General features: G+C 47.6%; 1 protein-coding gene across 5 annotated transcripts in view; it reads right to left on the bottom strand.

Annotated features, from left to right (window-relative positions):
• Positions 1–24,293, bottom strand: part of SPIRE1 (spire type actin nucleation factor 1) — an 871,368-nt gene that overhangs the window by 31,463 nt on the left and 815,612 nt on the right. For 2 of the 5 annotated variants that reach the window (XM_069620832.1, XM_069620833.1), the window contains 3 exons: positions 18,255–18,428; positions 6,695–6,832; positions 3,371–3,441 (listed from right to left, as the gene is read on the bottom strand). In XM_069620832.1, coding sequence (XP_069476933.1) covers positions 3,371–3,441; positions 6,695–6,832; positions 18,255–18,428 — 383 coding nt within the window. Of the gene's footprint in view, positions 1–3,370; positions 3,442–6,694; positions 6,833–8,357; positions 8,391–18,254; positions 18,429–24,293 lie in introns of all 5 variants that reach the window. The other 3 variants (XM_069620835.1, XM_069620836.1, XM_069620834.1) reach the window with 2 other exon arrangements.

Genomic DNA, 24,293 nt, shown 5'->3' with positions numbered 1-24,293 from the left:
ACTCGTCGTCTCATAGAGTCCAACTTCTTGCCCTCGCTGTCCGGCGGGGAAGTGGAAGTTGAAGCCGCCGCTGCCTTCTAGCTGCTGCTGAGATGACAGAGTCCGGCGTGGGCTGGGCCCTGAGGCACAAGGGGGCGGCATCGGGGACTCGGTACTTCTTCTCGTTCCTGTCCCTCTTGGCGGGTGTCGTGGAAGGGTTCTTGAGGACAGCAAGCCCCTCGTCACATATGTCGTCGAGTAAAGGCACCGCAAGGACAGTCTTCCTCTTGGCCTCTCGTTGTTGGTACAGAAACCCCTCCTTTTTCTGTTTTTCAGGGCAGAGCTGGAAGAGCTCGGATGCCCTGGTTATCATGGCGTGGAAAGAGCCAACCTCGTCGGCTGGAGATGCCCGCGGGGAGGGGGGGTGATGACGGGATGTCTGCTGTGTCATCGCTCGTCCCCGTCGCTGTATCCGTCGCTGTATCCTCTCTAGGGTCCGGCGAGGGGGATGAGGGGTCCACCGGTCTCGCAGGCACGAAGGGTGGAGCGGGGTAGACTCTCCTCCGCTTGTTCGGAGGGCTTCCCGACGGGCTTGCTTCTGGCTCCTCCGTCGGGGTGTGTGGTAATCTCGTCCTTATTTCGGTACATGAGGATTGGATTGCCAACAAAATGGCCGCCGAGCATTCCTGGGGCTCGTGCAACGGCTGCGACGGACGGGATGGCCACTCCACTGGGCCCCGTTCGTCGTCATCATCGGTATCTTCGATCACGTCAGCAGGGACCGTCCCCTGGGATCGAACCTGTTCGAACCTCTCGTTGAGGCTTATGAACCTCTCGTTGAGGCCTATGGACCTTTCGTTGAGGCCCTTCTCGGTCTCCACCAGTTCCTCCTCAGAGGCTGATTCCGAGTCTGTAATGGCCACCGCCCCCCCCCCTCTTTTTCAGCCGGGGGCTTCCTGGGGGTCTTAGCGATGGGCTGGAAAGAGGATTCCCTCTGCGGTGGCAGGGATACTCTGGGCCAGAGGCCATTTCCACTGGCGTAGTCTCAGCCGGCTCTGCCAAGGTCGCAGCGACCACTTCGGTAGAGGCCTTAGCCGGGTGGATCAAAGCCCTCACCACCTTAGGTGCGTCCTGGGCCTTCGCCTTGGGGGGAGGGTCAGTGCCTCGCTCCCCCTTCGAGATCGACCGGGTCCGCTCCAGCGGCCTACCCGGGTTCTCGGACTTCCTCTTCCTCGAACCAGAGCGCTGGCTTGTGGTCGAACGTGCCGGGGAAGTAGCGCCCTGCCTGGCAACCTAAGAGCCCGACCTTTCGGCGCTCCCGGTGCCCGCGGTGCCCGCGGTGCTTGGCCTTCTGTTGGGCCCCCGTCGCTGGGGCGCCCTCACAGGACTTAGAAGCCCGCTCAGACTTCTCCTTTGCCTTCTCACCTGCTGTCCCCTTCTCCAGCCAGGTGGCGAGGCGGGAACGACGATCTTGTTTGGTCCGTTCCGAAAGGTTCTTGCAGAACGCACAGTCTTTCTCCACGTGCGTCTTGTCCTCATGAAGGCAGTAGAGACATTGCGAATGCTCGTCCTCCTTGAAAACGTTATATAATCCGCATCCAGGGCAGTTCCTGAACAGCTTGGATCAGGGCGTCGAGCTTCCCTTGTCCTGGGCCATGTCCGTTGAGGTAGGCCGCGGATCTTCCGGAATCCTCCAAGAAGTGTAAACTCGACGAAAACTTCACCCTTGAGGGGCGTAGAAGAATTCCAAAACGGATCCCCGTTATCGGAAGTAGAAACGGTGGAGCTTGAGGCTCGATTAAACCGAAAAAATGAGAAAATCTCCTGAAAAAACGTGAAAATGCAGTAAAAAACTCGAGAGCTAAACACGAGGACGCCCAACACTTGAGCGTGCGGTAAAAATCTGAGGATGCCTGCCGGAGGCGGGGCTTAGGGAGAGGGCAGTCATTGGCTGGGGGCAGTATGACCCAGAGATCAGTGATTGGTTACTACTAAGAAAGACAGATCAGAAACAAAACTGATACTGATTTTTTCTTTACCGAGGATTCCCAGCCTGACGACGGGGAATATTCATGAGCATGTGAATCCATGCCAGACCCCATGCTGGAGAATCAGGCTTTTGAAAATGTTCTCGACAAGCTAGGCAAATACATGGATCATGGTCAGCGTGGGATAAACTTCTTAAAGCTGGTATGCATATTTAATCCAGCACGCCTTAACATTCTAACGGAAGACAAAAATGATTATTTTGCAATCCCAGGACTGAGTTTCCTGATCAGGAGTTTCTTCTGTACTTTGGATTTTGTAGGTCCTGAGGCAGTTTGTGCATCTGTCTCTGGAATAATTGACACAGACATTTGCTGGCACGGGATGGCTGCCCGTCTACCTGTACTATCAAAAGTGGCTAGGGCATACAAAGACTGTGTAATATGTGTGGGTGATGCAGAGAGGAGTAACAGTATTTACAAAATGATTTTGTCTGCTAAGCGATGATCGCTTGTCGAGAAAACGATACAAGCACTTGTGTCTTTGCAATACAACCAACAGCAACGGGATGTTGAGTTTTCTTGTGGTTCGTCTGAGGACTTGCAACGAAACTGGCAAGTTTCAGAAGCCGAGGCTGAAGATGAGGCTGATGAAAACTAAATATTATTTGTAGGTTTGTAAAGGTTCCCCACATCACCTCAAATGTTCCCGTTTCAATGTGCAGTACTCTATACTGTTCAAGTTCTCTGTTTTAGGCTAAAAAAGATGTTAAATTATTTATTTTTCAACAATAGAAAATGCTGCAAAAAAATGCAGTTGTATGCCGCAATTTTGTCTTTTTTGTGCTGCAAAATGTCCTTTTCATGCCGCAATATCCTGGAGGGTTTGTATTTTGTAACTTAGTTGTAAGGATTGGCAATAGTTTAGTATAGGCCCTTTTTATTTGACAAGACGCCACTAGGACTGCCTTATTATTATTTGATGGTCATAGCTTGCTCCCATCTTAGATTTAGGTTTAGATTAGGCGTTTTTTTCTCACCCATTTATACAGTTTAATAAACATCCTTGAACTGTGATCACTTGTGTCTGTCTTTACTGTTGACACCTTGAGTTCTGTACACTATCCACAGAACTTTCTCAGGGGATAGAAGAAAAAAAGAAAGCAAAACAATTGAACTGCATTCATTGTGTGAAATGGGAATGTAAGGAAGACTGTACTTTTCTAAAATCAGTTTGCAAGGCATTGAAAACAAAGCAATTTGGTAAAACATAATATGTTACAGTGACCGGAAAACTAACTGGTCAACATTATGGTTTCAAGCCATTTGACTTGGTTAGTATGTCCAGGGAAGGTAAAAAATAGAACAAGCACAGGCTTGGTATTAGTTGAAAAACAACTGCTTACCGTTTACAAAACTGACAGGTGTAAGACCAAGTGAAGAAACTAAACCTCTTGGTCCGGCAACAGAAGCAGAGCTAAAGGAAAACAAGAGAAAACAATTATTCACAAGAACAGTACTGCTGCAACTGTACTATTTTGATATTATCTATGCTTGGCTACTCGCCTGTAATTACACCAACATACATGCTCAACATGCCCCATTCCATTCGGGAAAGGGTAGTCCAATCCTGTTTTTTATTTGCGTTCTGGGACTTGTGGTCTTGATTTTATACATTGAAAATTTCCAGAATACAAAGATAAAAGAGATCTGTACTAACACCTCCAAAATGGAACAGGGCATGTTGGCATGTATTTGTACTTATTTATAAAGCGCTGTCGCCAAATCACAGTACACATTTATAAAAGGGTACGAAAAAGCATGAGCAGATAAAAAGCAAAAAAATGTCACTAAAAGGAAGTTAGCAAGAAGGCTTTCAGGCGAGAGTGAAACAATAGAAGAGTGGGAGAAGAGCGAATCGAGTAAAGCAGTAGAGTTCCAGTGTTCAGAACAGCAAGAGTGAAAATGGGACTGGAGAAGAGAGATAGGAAGGAGCCAAGACATTAAAGAACAAAGACGGCAGAAATAAAGTTAAAAAGAAGACGAGATTCAAAGGAAAATCAGGAAGGTAATGGAGCAAGGAAGAAATTGGGGAGGAGTTAAAAATTAAGTAAAGGGGAGTGAGATGGTAGGCAGGGAGTCCCAATAATATGGCTGAGCAGAAGTCGAGATGGGGAAAAATAAAGGCAACGATCAACTGAAAATATTAGGGTGAAAGGATCCAATGCATCGTTCTTGGATGTCCCATATATCTCTTCAGCCGATAGTGATTACATAGGGAATAAGTAGCATAAACCTATGCTAGAGAAGCCTTAATAAAAGGGAATCTTAAGCTTAAACTCGATTGGGTGCAGGAAGCGAATGGCCGGCATATGCTACCATCCATTGCAGGGAATCTCTGCAGCTTGGGATGTTCAGGTCTTCGTTCTAAAGTGCTTGCTTCACAATAACTCCTTATTTCACGTATAAACGTGTAAAACCCTTAACACCTCTAGACATCTGCACCCTCTGTCACCTGGTCCAAGGCCATCCATCTTCACCTACGAAACTGCAGTTTATAGAGATTTCCACCACAGAGAAGGTGTTCCCTCTCAAAGAGCAGCCCTTGACTTTGCAGTTGACTTGATGGTGATTGTTCAGTTCTCTACATTGGCTCAAGGTTGTCGGAAATAAGGGGAGCAGCTTCAGCTCTCGTCTGGGACCACATGAAGGACTCTCGGGCAAGGTCGGACTAGGGCCTAAAATGAGCTCAGGCACCAAAGTAGCCCACATTTGCAAATGGTAGGTAATTCTTTTATTTTGAGACAGACTAAGTAGAATGAAAGGGGGGGTTTTGGGGTAAAAATGCATTGCTAGTTGTACATTTGAAAGAGTATTTGCTCAATAACACTGGCCCACACTACTAGCTGCACAGCGAAGTAACAACTATCTGGATAACCTTGGCCCAAAAAAGGGCCCACACGAGCATGTTGTGCCTGCCCTTTGGCATTGCCTTATTGCCACATAGGCCAGCCCGAGCCAGCTCTCGGGTCAGGAAATGCTGGTCAGGCCCGCTCTACTTGCACTAGTTCCAGGCAGAGGCCTGATGCAAAACATCCACAACAGCCCTCTGATCTATGGGAAGGTTGATCAATTGTCCACAGACAGCGCCAGTGCAATGTTCTACATGAGCACTTCTCTTACCTTAGAAATTGATCCAGAGTTAAGAGCATGTAAAACTGCTCCCATTAAAAGCCATTTCACGGTATTTTGTGAAAGACGGAAATCTAGAGGAACAGAAATGCTTAATAGACTAAGACACTTGCCACAAAATGAGCAGCTCAACCACTGAATACCTCCATGGATCTTGGTGCCTTGGCCGTAGCCAAGCATTGCTGCCATTTATAGCAACTCCAAGCGTGCAGAGTATTTTGACGGTTCCCCCCTCCTCTAGCCCCAGAGGATGCCTTTCCTTTGAACATATAATCCACTCGGAAGACACTAGATCGTCCTTCTCAGAAAATAAACCCCCAGCTGAGGCTGCACTCGGACTCAAGCGCATAAAAGGCACACTAACACTAGTTCCGACACTGTTTGTCTCTGGATAAGTGTGGGACCATCAATGTCCCTCAGTGGGCATCATGTTAGGAGAGACAGTTTTCCCTGCCTCCATTACTTCAGGCAAACAGCCTGTTGTCTCTACGATCAGTTCCAGAAAGAGAGACAGGTTAAACTGAGTGAAACAGAGGCCGCTGTGGATCCAAGCGTTAGTGGAAGCCCTAGTAGCAGGATGCGTAGGGGAGATCGCTGCAATTGTGCAGTTTTCTATAGCAATGACCGTGTACAATCTATGCTACCAACTAACTCAAATCAGCATTGGCTATATATCCGTGTGGGTTTGAAAGTTAAGGGGAACTATCGGTGTAGCAAATAAAAGAAGTAACGCATCAAGGAGCTTGGGGTGGGTTCCATGCCCCATGCATAACAAAGTATTCATTATACGCATGAGGACGACATGTGCCTGCATGGCTGTTTATTGATTAGCAAGGACCACTTATTCCATTACATATTTAAGTACCTTTAAAAAAAATAGAGGCGCTTGTGTACTCTCTTGGGTTCCCATATGCGATTTCAGTTGAAGGTTGAATGAAGTAGGTTTTTCTGGAATCAGGCCTACTTCAGGGGTATTTATTTAACCATTTGCAAAAAATCTAGAAGTGCCTTAAGGGAGAACACTTAATGCGAGATACCATGTGCTATGGGATGGTGTACACTCAGGCAGGTCTACACTCTCGTTTGAACTCACTGGGTCTTATCAATGCCAGGCTATCCATTTTCTGATCAGTCTGGTTCCCCCCACAGAGAAAATCCAGCACAGAAATGCTAGTCAATTTCCCTCTGAACAAGAGTACCAACAGCAACCAGAGACATGTGTTTCTGCCCTGTTGGGCTTCATCAGTGTGGTTTAGGTGCAGCATCTCTATGCTCAGAGAAATGTATACACGGTGGAGTGGCTAAAGAAATCTGCAAATGCTGAAAGCGTGCCAAACTGTACCTTTATTCTCGAACCCAGGGAACTTTGTAAATGATGCATCATGGGTTAACCCTAGACTATTAAGATAAACATCTGTGGGTGTGAGGGTGGCAACAAGTTAAACATAGGCGGCAGTTGCTCAAAGAAGAGAATATCGCACAACAGAAAGAATGAGGCATTGTGTATTACGCTCCAGCAAAGAGCAGGGTAGACTTGCCTTTCCTTTCTTCATGGCGTTGTAGACATCTTTGTACTGCTGGAACTTCTCAAGCTCGGCCTTCACCAGCACCTGGCGGATGTGCATGACCTCCTCCACCGTCAGACCGAGGCACTCCACTGGGTAGCAGAACTCCTCCTGAAAATTCAGCAGCGGCCAGTTACTACAGGAAGCCCCCCCCTCTCTGTTCCACACCACCACCTTCTAATAACTAGACACCTTGTTAGTAATATAAGAGAACGAGGGGGAAGTTCAAAGGCAAAACAAAAACAGCCCCATCTGACGCGGCTATGTGAGTATCATACCAGCCTGAGTCAGGTGGCACATTGTATGGTGGCATAATGACTACGCCAGCTCGCCAGAGCCCAGCCCTGCAGCACCTTAAATTAGTGTGAAATATGCTCTCCTAATTTACATGGGGAAGGAGAATTTAGCAAGCACTTTAAATAGAAGAGCTACTGTTCAAGCAACACATTTTAATTTAGTTGCCCCTTTAAGGAGCAAGTGCTTTGCCTAAATTGATATAGTTAAAATGTGGATGCTGTGGGGCTGCCACACAAGGCACTTCACTGTTGTTTCACAGGTGATTTGCTTGGAATTGATCTCCTGGCTGGTTTGTTCTGCCCAGAGAAAGCAAAGAGGCTGGTTAGTAAAAACCCGTAGTGAGGCATGTTTTTATACAGTGGTACCGTCGGGGCTATTTCGATGGCACTGATGCCACAGATGCCACATAAAAGGCATCTTTTCCAAACTGGTTATTTTGCAGGGGTGACAAGACATATTTTTGAATACCAGGCTCACCCATAAAGTGCCCAGTCGTTATCTGTGGTTTCATTGACCAGCAGTGCTACAAAATTGTAGGGCAATATTTCTTCTGAAATGGCCGCCGAGCTTGGAGGAATATTTTCAATTACTTTACAGGTGGGTGCCCCGCCACAAGAAGACATCCGAAATAAGATGTTGGACACACATAACAAGTTTACGCAGCCAAGATTTTGGTACCACAGTATAAAAAGTATTTTCTTCTTTGTATCCTAAAGGATCGGATTCTGGGTGTCTCATCGAAATACAGAACGGAGCTGTGCCCTCCTAGTGTTGTGTATCATGCGCTTGCACCTGCTTCAGCGGCGCGCAGTACGCCATGCATCTGCCAGTGGTTGAGGGGAAAAGTGATGACAAACTGTGCTTCTCATGAACATTTGTTAACAAAATACATGTACAATGATACCACTTTAAGTTTAATCAATGCACCAAGGATTTCCAGGTCCAAAATACTGTCATAAGAGGGGTTAGCCCTGGTCCTGATATTCCCTGCTTCATGCCACAGGATCACTTACTATCAAACTTCCAATCAACCACTGGCTGTCACCGCATTGAGACAGTGCAAGCTACATTACGCCGAGACACCTGGCTGCTGAACCTTCCACGAGAAGGTGGAGAGCCTTCAAGGACAGCCAGTTTGGCGACTGCCGGCAGGTTCTGTTCTGTCTTTCGGTGTGAAGAAAACATGGTGCAAAGAGAAGGTAAACATTAGCATTCAAGACCCCCAGCACAATCAAGGACCTCGTCCCTCACCTAGCTGAAGAGTGTGCACACAGAAGCTTCACCCTGGTAAAGTACCCATCAAAAGAAGCCTAGGGCTTTAAAGGTCGGACACACATACCCCTGTGGGTAGCTCCTTGTCCTGGAGAGTTTCCTAACAAGGGAGCAATGTAATACCGATTGAAAATGGTGAATAAATGCTTTTTTAATTTTAAAAATGTCACTGCACAGTTTAATTGGGTAAGAGCATTCCTGTATGACCACTTGTACCGATATTCACGTTGCATGATTGAGTTCTCTAAAAATGAGGGGTAGAGTCTAGCAAGAATTGCATCCTCTCAACACCCATCTGCATTGGCACAGATGGAGGCTAGCTTATTAACTAAATGCATTAGTGTAATGCAAGACGTTTAACGTATCCCTTCTGGTGGCTCCTATACTTTCACTCCACAACTCCCCCAGCACAACCACTTCTTGTATAACAAGTGCCATCCTTCCAGCTAGAAATCATCCTTCCACCCATTAGCACCTATCAAAGTTGTGAAACGACCAGGAAGCCCGAGTTTCAGTTCTATTTCTCTCGGTCTACTCAGAAGCAGGGCTCAAAATGTGCACTAGCCATTGGCCAGTGACAATTGACACGACGAATAAGAAATTATGTGCTGCGTATATGTGTAGAATTGAGATGGCAAGTGACTTTTTTATGGCTGGCTAGTAGTTTGCCACTTGAAATTTTTACCTCTATTGTAAGGACATTTGCAGACTTGCGAGTGGGGATAGTGGGCTACTCCTCTGGAGGAATGTAGCGGGTAGCCAACTGGGGTGGGCAAATGGTTTAGGAGAGCAGCAGTCACTACACCAAGGAGCTTTTGCTAACTCCTATATGGCCTCTGCAGCAAGATTCTTAATTGTGGGCAAATTCCCAAGTATAGCAAAAAGACAGGAGGGTTTAGCCACATTCTTTCTTGGCATAGTCTTTCAGAACCGAGCACTGACTCTAGTTTGCAACCGCCACACTTTATTTTTTTAGTGTTTTCCTAGTAGGCAGCCTGCATCTTGCCTCTATTGGAAGGTGCTGCTGGAAAGCAACCAATCTAACCTTATCACATGCAGATCAAAGAGGGAGGATCACAGACTTCATATACAGGAGGGAACCAACCAGTACAGATATGCGTTTTGTACGTTTCGTTCTTGTGGTCAGGAAGACCAGTTTGTGAGGAAAGAAGAATGATAAGTTACCATGAAGTAGAAGTACACAGGTATGTGGAAACATTTACAAAGAACAGAAGAAAAAAGATCCCGGCTTCTATGGAATTGGAAGAAATGTTGCAGAGACAGTCGGGACAGTTCTGACGGGCTACCTTGTCTTTATGGAATTCTTTTTACGGCCAATTGGCAGACAATTCAAGTAATCCGCTCACTTGGACAGATCAAGGGTTCTGCAACAGCACTCCACCCCAATACTATAACTGACCAGGGTTGACAATTATGAAAAGGAACCAAACATACCACAGTCCCTTTGTCTTGAGTGCAGTAGAAAAACCACAGACATTCACAGTAATATGTCCTACAAAAAGACTACTTCCTTAACATTGACAAAAAAATGACATTCTAACTATGAAATATCTCATGGGGGTAGGAGGCATGTCCGCGGGTAACATGCTGCTAAGCTCATCGAAGATGGGCAGGTGTAAAGGACCTTTCACCCACCCCCCCCTGCTCTTATAGAAGGTAGGATTCTGGAGAAGCTGAAAACAAGTTCTCTGACTGCCTGTTTTCGAAGATTTGGAAACCAAAGACTGTTCAGCAAATCAGTGAGAGGGTCGGCACGCTTGGAGAGTGACAAGGAAATTAAATGGCATTCAAAGAGGACCATTCGGAGGAGCAGGTCCAAAAACTTTCCCAACAAGTCCAAGAGGGCAGTTTCTTCTCCTTTCCATGATGCATATCAGTCACATTACCTTTGTCTGTTGACATAAAGAAGTCCACCAACGGATGGATAACGGAGAAAGAACAGCTCCACTGCCTTCACCCCCTTGCAGAGCACCACACAGAGCACCACAATGGAAAAGATGTGCAAGCATGTGCATTTCATTGCCTCTTCCGAATTCATGGCCAATTGGTTGAGGACAGGGATATCCCATGAAGCAGTGCCTAGAATCACACAGCAGCACAGACAAATGGGCCTAACCGGTTTGTTTACATAATACCCAGCCATGGGTTTTTGTTGGTTAAAATGAACACCCTTCTCCCCAAATAGCCAGGAGAAAATACTTGAGGGTGAAGAAGCTCGTTATATGCAGTCATGCACACATTAGCCCCAACAAGAGAAACTCCTAAAGATCTCTGTGTTTCTGATGGAGGTTGTTGCCAGGCGGGACTCTGTCTGTGCCTGGATTGGTGTCCGGTAGGAATGCATTCCTATGGAGTGTGCGTGTAATAATCCCTAAAGAGTTATTTTTATCTTAGACAGGAGAATGCTGATCTTTGCCAGGTTACATACTGGCCCATACTGAAAAGCAGAGAAGTCACTGATGGTAGATCAACCAAGGCGTTTTGACTTAATAATCAAAGAACCAGCCAGTCATCAAAGTGTGATCAGAGGTGGGCAATACTCAATCTCAGATGATTGCATGAAAATAGATCAAACGGAATGGAGCTGTGCATTTTCTGGGGTTTGAAGTTCTGACGTTTTCAGAGAATTCCTGAACCACAAGTGCTAGTTCCTCCAGGTATCAGCTCTCGCTTGAAAGGGTTGATCAACAATAGAAACAGCCCAGGATCTGAGCAATGCGGACGTCAGGTAGCAGAGTGGCGTCTGTGACCTTATCCATGGCCACGAGTAACCTCACAGAGAAGGCTGAAGGCAACTCATCAAATCAACGTCCATAATAAATTATAAGTTACTCACCCTAGTGACCAAGTCCCCTTTCCTCCATACTGCAAGGGCGTCCCTTCCAAGGGACCGAAGACGGAACCTTTTTCACCAGACAAAACCTCTTCCCCTTTAAATGTAGAGGTGCGCAGGGGTGCAGCCCAGGCAGCATGCGCTGCCCTGACTCCGCCCTTCAGCGCCACACTTCAGTCCCCATTGACGCGTCAACAATAGATTTAACATTGCCTAATGACACCAATATTATTAGGGTGGAGGATGGTGGAATGTATGGAAGAAAGGGGACTATGTTAGTCACTACAGTGAGTAACTTATAATTACTTTTACGTCCCGTCTCCTTTCCTCCATACTGCATGGACGATTACAACTGAATGTAGCCCAAGGGTGGAGAGGAGATCCTCCTTAAGCAAATAAGTTCCTGAGAACCGCCTATCTGAAAGCCGCATCAGATCTAGAACCGGCATCCAAACAGTAATGCTTGCAGAAAGCTGAGGGAGTGGCCCAAGTGGCCGCCCTGCTTATGACTTGCCAAGGGAGATGGTGCTGGAATGCGATGGCCGTTGCCTTGGCCCTGACTGCTTGGGAGTGCATGTTGGCTGGAAGTGGCTTGTGCTGGCCCTCATATGCTTCCTTGATGGCTGAGACCATCCAGCGGGATATGGAGGCCTTGGAGGCCTGATAGCCTGGTCTTGCGCCTCCGAAAGTGATAAACAGGGTGTCTGATTTGCGGAAGCCCTTGGTCTTGTCCAAGTAGAATTTCAGGGCACGCCTGACATCCAGGCAGTGGAGCACTCTCTGTGCTTCGTCCTTCGGATCGGCAAAGAATGTAGGAAGGACTATTTCCTCGTTTAAGTGGACAGTAGACAGCACCTTGGGCACAAATGCTGGGTGTGAAAGGTAGTATATGGTTCCAAGGTGACCAGCGCCTGGATTTCGCCGATTCTACGTGCCGAGGCAAGGCAGACTAGTAAGGTCGTCTTGATTGTGACCAGCCTGATGTCAGCGGATGCCACTGGCTCAAACGGTTTGTGTGGCAGGGCGCCCATGACAATGTTGAGGTACCACACGGGGTGCGGCCTCTTGACGGGCGGGTACAGCCTTGCGAACCCCGTCAAATGTTTGACGATAGGATTGGAGGAAGAAGAGAAGGGCCCCACCTCCGAGTTCCTGTAAGCTCCGATGGCTGAGAGGTATGTACGGCAGGTGTCCACCTGCACACCAGAGTGGGCGAGGTGCGCCGAGAAGGAGAGCATGTCGTCCAAGGTACATGCCAGGGGGTCGATTTCCTTTGAGGCTGCCCAGTGGCAGAATGTGGTCCATTTACTTTCATAATGGGCCCTGGTAGTATTGCTCCTTGCGCCCTGTATGATTTCCAGATTAGCCTGGGAGAGGCTGAGGTGCCACAGCGTTACCTGCTCAGGTACCACAATGTGAGGGCTAGTTTCTGTGGTGCGGGGTGGATGACCCTGCCCCCCTGCTGTGCCAGAAGATGTGCTGGGCCCATCAGGTGGTGACTCGGAGGCATCTCCGAGAGGCTGAGCAGCTCCGAAACCATGGCCTGGCCGGCCACCATGGAGCTATCAGAATGATGATGAGTTGGCGGGACTCCTTGATCATACAAATCACTCTGAATTAGCGATGTGGGCGGAAGGCGGAAGCTCTCATGCTGTCCCACTGAAGCCGAAATGCGTCGCCCAGGGAGCCTTGGCCCTGTCCCTGCCAAGAGGCGAATGGAGGGCACTTCTTGATGTGCCAGGTGGCAAAGAGATCCACCTGGGGATGACCCCACCTGTTGATCTCCTGAATAACAAGGTTGTTTAGCTGCCACTCTTAATTGTTCGCTCCCAACCTGCTGAACCTGTCCGCCTCTAGGTTGGCTTCTCACGGGAGGTGGACTGCCGTGAGGTAGATGTCGTTTTCCAGGGCCCATTCCCACATGCTGATTGACGGTCTGCACAGAGGAGGGGATCTGGTGCCTCCCTGCTTGTCGACGTAGTATATGCTGGTTGAGTTGTCTGTCTGGATGAGGACAACCTTGCCCCTGAGAAGTGGTAGGAATGCTCTGAGCGCTAGCCAGATGGCATTCAGCTCTAACCAATTGATGTGGTATTCCTGCTCCTGTCGGGTCCAGGTGCCGGGCACCGAGAGATTGTCCAGGGTGGCTCCCCAGCCCTCGAGCGAGCAGTCTGTGGTGATGGTGGCCTACGGGGTGGGCGGCTGAAAGGGCTTGCCCATCCGTAGATTGCAGTCCTTGGACTACCATGTTAGGTCCGGGTGGAGAGATGGAGGAACGTTGATCCTCTCGGATTGAGAGCCCCGCTCCTGGTTCCATGAGGCCGCAAAGTGCAGCTGAATCCTTCTCATCCTCAATCTCGTGTGTGGGACGGCTAATAAAACCGCCGCCAAGAGACCGAGGAAATGCTGGTACCACCATGCCGAGGTCACTTCTCTGCTGAGGAAGTGGGCGGAGGCCCTCTTGATGGCCGAGATCATGTCCTCCGACAGAAATACCTTCTCGGAGAACGTGTCCCAGAGGAGGCCCAAGAATGTCAGTCTGCGTGGGCTGCAGCTGCGACTTCTTGAGATTGAGCGAGAAGCCCAGATCGTGCAGTGTGTTCATAAGGGCCCGGGAAGAGAGGTGAACCGTTTCCGGAGATGTAGCCCTGACGAGCCAGTCGATGTATGGGTAGATCTGGAGGTCCTGCGCTCTGAGGAGGGCAGCCAACGCATTCATGAGCCTGATAAAGACCCAGGGGGCCGAATTGAGGCCAAAAGGAAGGACCTTGAATTGAAAATGATAGCCCATGATCCTGAACCGAAGGACAGAATGATGGGGCTGCCAGATCGGGACGTGTAGGTATGCGTCCTTCAGATCCAGCGAGCACATCCAGTCTCCCTTGCACAATGTCTCCGCTATAAAAGCTGGCGTAACCATCTTGAATTTCTGAAGGGGTAAGGAGAGGTTGAGGGTGGAAAGGTCCAGCAAAACTCTCAGGCCTGCCTGGTTCTTCTTTTGAATGGCGAAAATCCTGGAGTAAAAGCCCAAGCCTCGCTGGGAGGCTGGGACTTCCTCCACTGCCTGGCTATCAACGAAGAGTTGCTGTCCCAACCTGAGGGAGTGGAGGAGAGAGAGGAGAGGCTGGGATAGGTAGGCAGTACCCAGTGGATTCTACGGAGAGGATCCAGGGGTCCGCGAAATTCTGGCACAAGAAATGTGCATGGAGAGCAAGCTTGCCCCCCACTGGAGACACATGGACCCGAAGGGGCATGTCATGCCTACTTTCCCTCGTAGGCTGACACGGAGGAGGGGGACTGGCAAAAGACCCCCCCACCCCTTTTGTTGCTTGCGCCGATTCTGAGATGGCGAGTGGTCCGGCTGCCTGGATCTCCATTCCTGGAAGCCGCAGAACCCTCCATACGATGGGCGTGGTCTTTGTCAAGATGGATAAAGACTTGGCCGTTTGTGGGCTGTTTTTCTTCTTGTCCAGCTCTTCGTCCGTGGTGGAGTGGAAGAGGTTTCCCCCCTTCGAACGGTAGATCTAATATGTGTTCCTGGACCTCTGGGTTGAATTTCGTGGCCCAGAGCCAGGCTGTCCTTCTCATGTCCATGGCGATAAAGATGGCACGGCCAGAGGTGTTATATAGGCCACAGTGGATTCCCTGAGGTCATGCGCCACCAGCTTGGCCTCTGCCAGCCCCGCCTTAAAAAGTGATTGGCTTTGCGTAGGGAGTTGCAGAGGAAGTCCGCAATTTCCTGCCATAAACTCTGGGTAGTGGCAGCCAGCATGACATCAGCGTTGGCCTGATGCAAATGCAGGGACGCGTTGGAATAGAGTTTCTTGCCGTACGCCTCCACGATCTTCGCCTCCTTGCCTAGTAGAGCCGCAGAGGAGGTGGCTGAGGACGACTGAGGCTTGGAGTATAGTGATGCTGCAGCGATCACCGAGGAGTGTTTGAGGATGGGCCAAGAGCAAGAAGGTATTCCCCTCCATCTGCCTGTACTTGGCGTCCAAGCGTCGATTGACCAGAGGGGCGTTGCGTGAGGACTTAAGCCAGAACCCCCTCTGCCGGCTGCTGACCTCAGGCTGGGGGAGGCCCAGGTATTCCACCAGCCCAGCAAGACGTTTGTAGAAGGCCCTGGCTGAGGATGGTGTGTCCAGTTCCTCCTCCTCATCATCATCATCGACGTCCTGCGGATCCGGAGGATCCTGCAGAGGTAGAGGAGTAGCTAGAGCCAGAGGCTGGGGCACAGGGACCGCAGCCGAGGGCTGAGGAGGCGGCGGAGGCTGGTACAGAACTGCCTGCGGAACCGGGACTAGCAGCTGCACCGGGGCCGGGGGTGCCGGTGGAAGTGCTTGTGGTGCTGCTAGCATAGTCTGGAGGACTTTCCTGATGGCGTCCTTGTGGATGGCCCCCATACGAGGCGACTTCATGAGGCTGAGGAACCTCTCGAAAAACCCCTCTTCACAGGCTGTAAAGCTGGCATGGGGTACTGACGGGGTAGACGGGAGCTGCTGGAGCGGTTGCATACCCTGCCCATATAGCCACAGTGGGAAGCTGCCCTGCGTATAAGAGGGATAGGCTGTAGGCCACGTACTTGGTTGAGGCCTGTCCCACCTAGACACTCGTTCTTCGCCAAATTCCTGGGATGGTGTTGGACGGGTGCCTTGTCTGGTGCGGGAGCCATCTTGTTGAGCTGCCTGCCACGGGCCTGCGACGTGTTGCTCGGCTCGCTGAGCCCAGCTGCCTCCAAGACTCATGGGTGTGGATCACGAGGCCTACCCTGCTCCTCGGGTCTAGGCCCGGTAGGTGTGACACCATCGAACTGGGAGTCGATAGAGTTGCGTTTAAGCACCCCCTCGGCCATATTGCAGGTACAAGGGCAGAGCCCCTCGAATGACAATCCGGTACGAGAACCTTCTGGTCCCTTAACACTACCACTGGGAGGATCCAAGGATCCCTCGGACCGAAGGTCGGTAGCTGCAGCTGCCTCGGTGAACGTGCTGGTATAAGGACCTGACCGGTCCCTCCCGTGCGGGAGTCTCCTTGGGAAGGACTCTCCTTTGCGGGGTGCGTTGGAGAATAGCGGCCCTACCTTGGGCTTGGATCGATGTTTCACGAAGTTCTTGAAATCCTCTGGAGGCGACTTCTGGAAGAGCTCCCTCCACCTGGCCAGTCTGTTCTTCAGTGCTTTCGAGGACAGCGAGCCACACGCTGTACAATCTTGCCAACCGTGGTCTGGGCCAAGGCAACGTAGGCAGAGGGCGTGGGGGTCTGAAGTTGGGAAGAGCCCGTTGCAGGATGGACACCTGCTGAACCCTGTGGAAGTAGACATGTGCCGGGGAGGAGCACGACGCCTGAGTACCGAGTACCTGAATGACAAAAAGACAAAAAAAGACAAAGAGAAGAAGTATCCGCATGAGGAATTATATGGCCAAAGACAAACCCAGGAGTGCTGGTGAATTCGGCCCGTTCCTGTCGACGTGGAAAAGGGGATTGGGGTGTGGCACCGAAGGGCGGAGTCAGGGCAGCGCATTCTCTCTCGGCCGCACCCCCACGCGCCTCTAAATTTAAAGGGGAAGAAGGTTTTTTCTTGTGAAAAAGGTTCCGTCTCCCGTCCCTTGGAAGGGACGCCCATGCAGTATGGAGGAAAGGGGACGGGACGTAAGAGTAGACATGGTATTTGCTTCCATGGAGCACACCACAGACCAGCCCACAATGAACACTTTCCTGGCACTTTTGGACTTCTGTGGCACCACTGGAGGTGCAGTTACTGAGTGCTACATACAGACAACTAGTCTCCAAAAGAAATTCATACTTTAAACCATAAACTATGTGGCATAGGAGCTCAGAATTTCAGAGGGAAAACTGGCAGGATGCGGGCAAATCCCACAAAGTGAAACAGGAAGTACATTTTTACCCATGCATGCATAGGCTGTGATGGGGTAATGGGGTAGGGGTGATGTCCAGCCCCTGACGAAAGTGTACTTGCGCTCAAGGGGCTGGCACAGATTGAAGTTGTACATTAACTTGGGTGTCCCAGATTTGTTATGCTACCTTAGAACGCAGATTTATTTTGGGATATCCTATATATTTTTTATAATGCAAGATGTGGTCAAGCTGTTCAATTACCTGTTTGTGTGCTTCATATGGTTTGTAGACCCCATTCACTAAACAAGTGTCGGGATGTGTTGTTAATGCTACTTAATTCTGTAGCAAGCATGGAATCACAGTTGCAATGCAAATTTCTTTTTTTTAAACAATAAAAACTGAAGCCAGGGGTTGACATTTTTCAAAAATTCAAATGCTAATGTTTAATTTGAGAGACTTCGCAAGGACAACTAAACCTTTTATGCAACATTGATCAACAATTATATCAACCTCTTAATAAGGCTTTGCGTATTAGCGGTGCGGCCACATGTATATAAAACACCTGAAACTCGCCACTACTGAAACAGGAGATGATTTACCAAAGTGAACATCCTCGTGCTGCTATGCATAGACATTGCTCAAGAGTTCTCCATTCTTCTATATTGTACCTTGCATCATCCATAGACTTATGGCACAATTCATTCAGCTGCGTTATACTAGAGACACAAGCAAAACCCCTTCTGGAGGGAAACCTAAATGTATCAAGGCGCAAGCTAACTTTCCCTAATACAAATCACAAATAGTTTGATGGTAAAGGCAATGAAGTAGAATTATTGCCCTTTCAAATACCACATTCTCTGTTTCTATGAGGGGGAGCAGCAAGATGGTACACCTAGAGGGCCATAAGTATGGTGCGAAGAGGAAGAAGCTTTCTTCTACATAGGTCTTTTAGGGACAGAAAACACGAGGCACTACATTCAAAAATGACAATGTTGCATATTCAGGTTGCTGTCCTTTCAAATCTTTTCTTTCTACATCAGATGATTGGATACTTAAACCAAGCTTACTTACCAACACCCTGCACCACCCCACACAATTTGAGAAAAAATACCAATCAAAGGTATGGTGCCAACCCAAGCTGTTAAGCACTGTTGGTGTACTACAGCTTGCGTATTCAAGCCCTCTAGGATCCAGGGGGAGAGATGTGGGAAGAGATGTTTTTTGAAGCCAGCAGCATTGGTGAAAGAGGCAAACCTTAGGCGGTGTCCGTCTGCTGGAATAAGCTCTTTCACAAAAATAATACATAGCCCCCGCCACCCCACACATGGCAGCTTCAAAGGGATGGGAGCCAAGCAGGGATGCAGTATGAATAGTTGCAAATGGTGGTGGGATAGCCATCCTTGGTAAGAGACTGGTTATCCTGGGAACCTGAACAATGGGCAAAGAAAAGGGGGTTTAACAGCTACCTTATTGTCAAATCTGCCTCAATTACGTCTGTACTTTTCCTCCCACTATGTACACAGATACAGCAAATGTTCACAGCATCCAAGCACACAGGAAGGTTTACTGTCGGTGTCAAGAATCAGATGATGGCTGTATTAAAATGCTCCTTGACCACTACCTGGTGAGAAGATTTAGATTACAAAACGCAAAGCACAGCAACAGAATCGATTGCATTGCTGCTTTTTCTTTACCAGGTGGAGAAACTAAACTGCTGACATAACAGGAAATGTACACTACACCGGTGTTGTAAAGTAGGAACGGACAGCTATATATACCAAACATTACTCACCAGTAACGGCCTTTCTGTGGCTTGTAGCTGCTTCGAACCACGTGCTTTAGAAAGGCCGCCATGTGGCCTGGTGCAGAGTGCTACATACCATCTGTTTTCGAATTCAAAAAGTGGGTGTCAACGGGTGCATTGCTCTTACACTATCCTCTTACACTACATTTCAGCTATCCATGAGCCCACACGAGTCAACAACCCTTCTTAGACTACTTGTTTTTCTGCTCGGCGGATAACGCATGAGGTGATTTTTTCTTGTTAACTGTGCCTTTGCTCCGATGCGGGGAGGGTGGATGATAAAATGGGATTCTAAGAAGACACAAGCCACAGAGAGATGATTACAGGGTAAATAAGGTTTGTATTCTGAGGCTTGTGATCTGCTTAGATTCACATGCTTTGCATATACTATCAAGTAGTCCCTTATTAAGGTGGTAGGAGAACTGAAGAGATAGTTTCAAATAAGTGTTTTAAAAAGGCTTACCTACCAGGGAGTCTGTTCTTGATTGTGAATCTACAAACGGGAATGACCTCCTGAAGTGTAGTCATTCTGAATTTTGGGCTTTTACATATTAAGGGATAAGGGAGGTGGCATTGTGATTTGGGATACTGTCAAATATGATCAGGAAGCATATAGACTCCTCAATATACCGGGCCACTGATATAATTCATTGCAATCCCTCGGATGAGGTTCGATTAAAGATCCTTGAGCTAAGTGATTATGGGTTTCATGAGGGTTATCTGTCCAAAAAGGAATATGATTTCATCAACATTTCAGAGTGGAGAATCCCTTTATTTTATATTCTCCCCAGAACACATAAAAATGCCATGGCAGTACATAGATTATTTTTTTATCAAGCCATTAGCTGTTTCGACTCCTACTTTTTTATTGGATACTCTGGCAGTGATTAACCTTGTGCAAAATGCACCATTCTGCTCTTTGACAGTTCCTGGTTACCATGGATATTGAGGCACTGTACACTAACATTACCAAGGATAAAGCGATAGGCCGTCCTGATATTATGTTAGACAGATGTCCAGTCCCACATAATGTACCCACCGATTTCTTGATATCTTATGCTGAGTACAGTACTTAAGAACCACTTCTTGGGGGGTTAACAAGTTTTATTCAATAAAACATACAGAATGCTATAATTCATTAAACAGTTAACGGCAAACAACAACAATGAATCCAACTGAGTTTAACAAATGCTTAACAACAAGAGTAAAATACCCAACAATAGTCATAAAAGATCCCAAAGTAAGGGAGGAAAAGAGAAACACACCTTATGCCGAGTATAGTACTTAAGAACCACTTCTTATGTTTAAAGAGGACTGTTACTTTTAACATAAGGGCACAGCGAGGGCTATACTTTTTCCCCAAATCTAGCCATTCTCTATATGGCTCATTTTGAAGATAACAAGGAGACTCCATTCCTACAGTCCATCTCGATGTACCGACAGTACATCGATATTTTTTACATTTGAACTTGTTAATCGGACCGATTGCTTGAATGTGTGACATGGGCTAACAGCCTGGATCCTGATTTACATTTCTACTGTGACTATTCCGAGTCCAATATCTCATTACTTGATCTCAAAATCGTCAAACATAATGGCCGCTTGGAGAGTGAACTTTTCTGTAAGAGTACGGAACGCAATACTTCACAGCATTTTTCTAGCCACCATCCACAAGAGTTTATTGCAAAACATTACACATTTGATGTTTTTGCGCCTTTGACTCAATTGCACCACACGGTTGAATTTCACCAAACATGCTGGTATTCTACAGAACAGACTGATTCAGAGGGTAGCCCAAAAAAATGGTCTGTTGCTGCTTAAAAAGAAGCTGTAATACTGACAGAGAGGCATTATTAGCATTATTGACTCTGACTGTAAGAGAGAGACATGTGGACAAATTGGTCTGTGTGACCACTTTTTGCCATTTCTGCACAGTGATCCGTGGCACGATTCTAAAAAACTGGAGGATTCTGTCCACCATGGACACAAGTCTGGAGAAACCACATTTTGCTTTTAAGAAAGGCAGAAGCCTTAAACACAGCTTAACTAGGGCAAGCAGGAAGACACATACATCTAGATCAACAACTATGGACGTGTACCAAAGAGGCATTTCCCATGCACTTTTCTTTGCATAGCTTGCAAATCATCGCTCAAAATCCAGTATTTTAACTATGTGGACAGAATTTGGAAACTACATACTTTTGCTACCTGTTAAAGTAAACATGTTGTGTATGGGATCTACTGCCGTGTAAAAAAAAAAAAACATTATGTAGGAAAAACCTTGCAGGATGTACATCTAAGGATTAGTCATTGCCTATGCTGATCTATGCCCACTGTGCCTTGTGCAACTTAGTCATTGCCTATGCTGATCTATGCCCACTGTGCCTCTGTGCAACTTAGTCATTGCCTATACTGAGCTCTGCCCATTGTGACTTTGTGCATTTTAGCTACTGCTGCCCATTGCGCCCATGTTACTTGAACCTTTGTCATTGTAGCTCATTGAGCTTATGCTACCTTCTGCCCATCTGTAGCTGCCTACCCAATCCACCGTGTTTACTGGAATTTAGTTCTACATCATGAGTAGCATACCTTGCAGCCTGCTATTGTACTTACTCCTAATTATCTTCCACCATAGAGAGGACAGCAGCTTCCCCACAGCACTCTCGAGACCCGTGAGTAATTCTACCATGACCATTGTCTCTACCAACACTAGTATGGAACACCCGGATCTGAGTCCCTCAACCGAGTCTCCCAGCCACCCATGTAGTCTACTCTATAGAAATTCCAGTCTTAGAGCTAGGCTCTCAAAACTCCATGAGCCTCTGACTAGAACCCTACCTCCTACTAACAATAGATCCATCACCCAGAAGGCTAATACCGCCCATCTCATTAACAGGAGACTTCCTCCTACCCATACCAAAATTGAACCGCCTCATCCGTTAGCACCCCCCCTCAAAGGGGGATTAATAAATGCCAGGTCCCTGACAGCACATGCTACTGACATCTGCGATTTGATAGTGCTCGATAACTTGGACTTTATCGCTATCACAATCTTGGCTGCATGACGCAGCAGGACCCCTACTTTCCTTAGCCATCCCAGAAGACTTTACCATACTCAGGCAAGATAGAACTAACATGCGTGGTGGCGGTATAGCCATCATCGCCAAGTCCAGCTTAGGTATGAGAATCTCACCTACAATAGCATCCGACTCATATGAATCAATTACCATTAAACTTCCACTAGCAAGCTCCCAAACATTGACTATCCACCTCATCTACAGACCACCTGGTCTCCTTGGGACAATCAAGGAAGATCTCCACAACTTACTCTCCAACAACCTTAAAACTTCCTCCCAATTACTCGTCCTAGGGGACTTCAATTTGGGTTTTAATGACCCCTCAGACAAAAATGCCACTATCATTGCCAATTCCCTCTCCAATCTGGGTATGATGCAAAAAACTTTAGAACCCACTCATAACAAAGGAAGAATCCTCGATTGGCTAGTGGACTACAACTGTACTGCCAACATCAAAGCCATTATCCCTCAACCTTGGACAGACCATTTCTTCCTGTCATTTGAATTATCCACCTCCAGACCACCTCCACCAGCTCCCATCATGGCCCCGCCTTGCCCAACAAGAAATAAAAAGAGCATCACCAGAGATAAAGTGATCCCGGCCATTCTACCTACCCTCAACGGATTAGAGGATCATTTAGACCCAGAAACATTAGTCAATGAGTATAACAAAATTATGTTAACCACCCTTGACAACATCGCACCTCTGAAACTCAGACAAAGTAAACCTAAATCTCACCTAAACAAATGGTTTACCGCTGAACTTAAGGATCTGCGACTACTTAAGAGGAACTGCAAAACAGCATGGAGGCTTACCTCCTCAGCAGATCACAAAACGAAAATAACAGAAATCTCCTCCCAATATAAAAAAAGAAATCCATTTGGCCAAACAGAACTCCTTCAATAAGCGGATCTCCAACGCTAATTCAAGCATGAGGGGACTGTTCACTATCCTCAAGGAACTAGAGTCCCCCATCCGCATTCCGAATATTTGCACCAAGGACAAAACTTGGTGCTCCGACATTCAGCAAGCCTGATCAAATAAAATGTCCTTACTCCAAACGAAAATAGCCAAAAAGAAAGCCTCCCTTACGCAACCATCTAAGACCAACAACTCCATCATAGACCTTACCCCTAAAGATCAAGACCCAGCTATACGGTTCTTTTTTCCAAAACATCTACTCTTGAGGTGGAGAAAGTCATCCTCTCTCTTAAACCGTCAAACTGCCAGGGTGATTCCTGCCCTGCCCAGTTTATAAAAGATGCTGCTAGGGATCTCTCCCCGTTTATTGCCAAACTTGTCAACTCTTCATTCACGTCCGGTACGGTGCCCACCAATCTAAAACAATCCTGGGTACTACCACTGCTGCTCAAAAAGCAAACGTTAGACCCCCTTATACCTACGAACTACCGTCCCATTACGACAGTCCCCTTCCTGCTTAAAATCTTGGATAAGATTGCCTATAATCAAATCCAAGGCTTTCTGGAATTACATAAACTCCTAGGAGAGCGCCAATCGGGATTCCGTCCACAACATGGCACTGAGACTGCCCTCATTGACCTAAAGGCACAAATAGATAAACTAAGAGATAAAGGAAAAATGGCTCTCTTCTTGCTGTTGGACCTCTCAGCAGCATTCAACCTCGTGGACCATGGGGTACTTTGCAGCCACTTGGACTCTGCCGCACATTTCTCCAGAGAGGCCATAACTTGGATTGAATCCTTCCTTAGTGACAGGACAATGAGGGTGTTCTCCCCATCGGCAGCAGCGGACCCTATTCCCATCCACTGGGGAGTTCCTCAGGGCTCGTGTGTCTCCCTGACTCTCTACAACATATTCACTAAGCCCCTTTTTGATGATCTGGACCATCTCGGTATCACCTACACAAACTATGCAGATGATACCCAGATCCTCCTACCACTTTTTCGGGTATTACAACAAGGATTTGGCCTTGGTGAATAGGGTGTATATCATCGTCCAGGCATGGATGGCAACCCACGGTCTATGCCTGAACGATGATAAAACAGAGTTGATCATCCTAGGAACACATTCCAACATTAAAAAACTTAGCCAGGACTATACCTCATGTTAAATTGATGGGAATATCATCAAGGTATCTAAAGACGTGAAGACACTTGGCTTCTATTTGGATGCCACCCTCTTGTTCGACAAGCAGGTGAAATCATTGGCTTCGGCCACCGCCTACACCTGCAAGCTCATTAGAGCAGACAAGCACTTTCTCTCCGACAACAACTGCCTTATGCTAGCGAGAGCACTAATCCTCTCGAGGCTCAACTATTGTAATGCCCTCTACACTGGAGCAAATAAATCCATCACCCACCGTATTCAAATTCTACAAAACAATGCCTTACGAGCCGCCCTCGGTGTGTCTAAAAGATTGCATATTTCAA

This window comes from Ambystoma mexicanum, chromosome 5q, assembly GCF_040938575.1.
Source record: "Ambystoma mexicanum isolate Mex_15411 chromosome 5q, UKY_AmexF1_1, whole genome shotgun sequence".
Taxonomy (NCBI): Eukaryota; Metazoa; Chordata; class Amphibia; order Caudata; family Ambystomatidae; genus Ambystoma; species Ambystoma mexicanum.
Note: the sequence above shows the minus strand (reverse complement) of the source record. Positions and strands in the feature narration are given on the sequence as shown.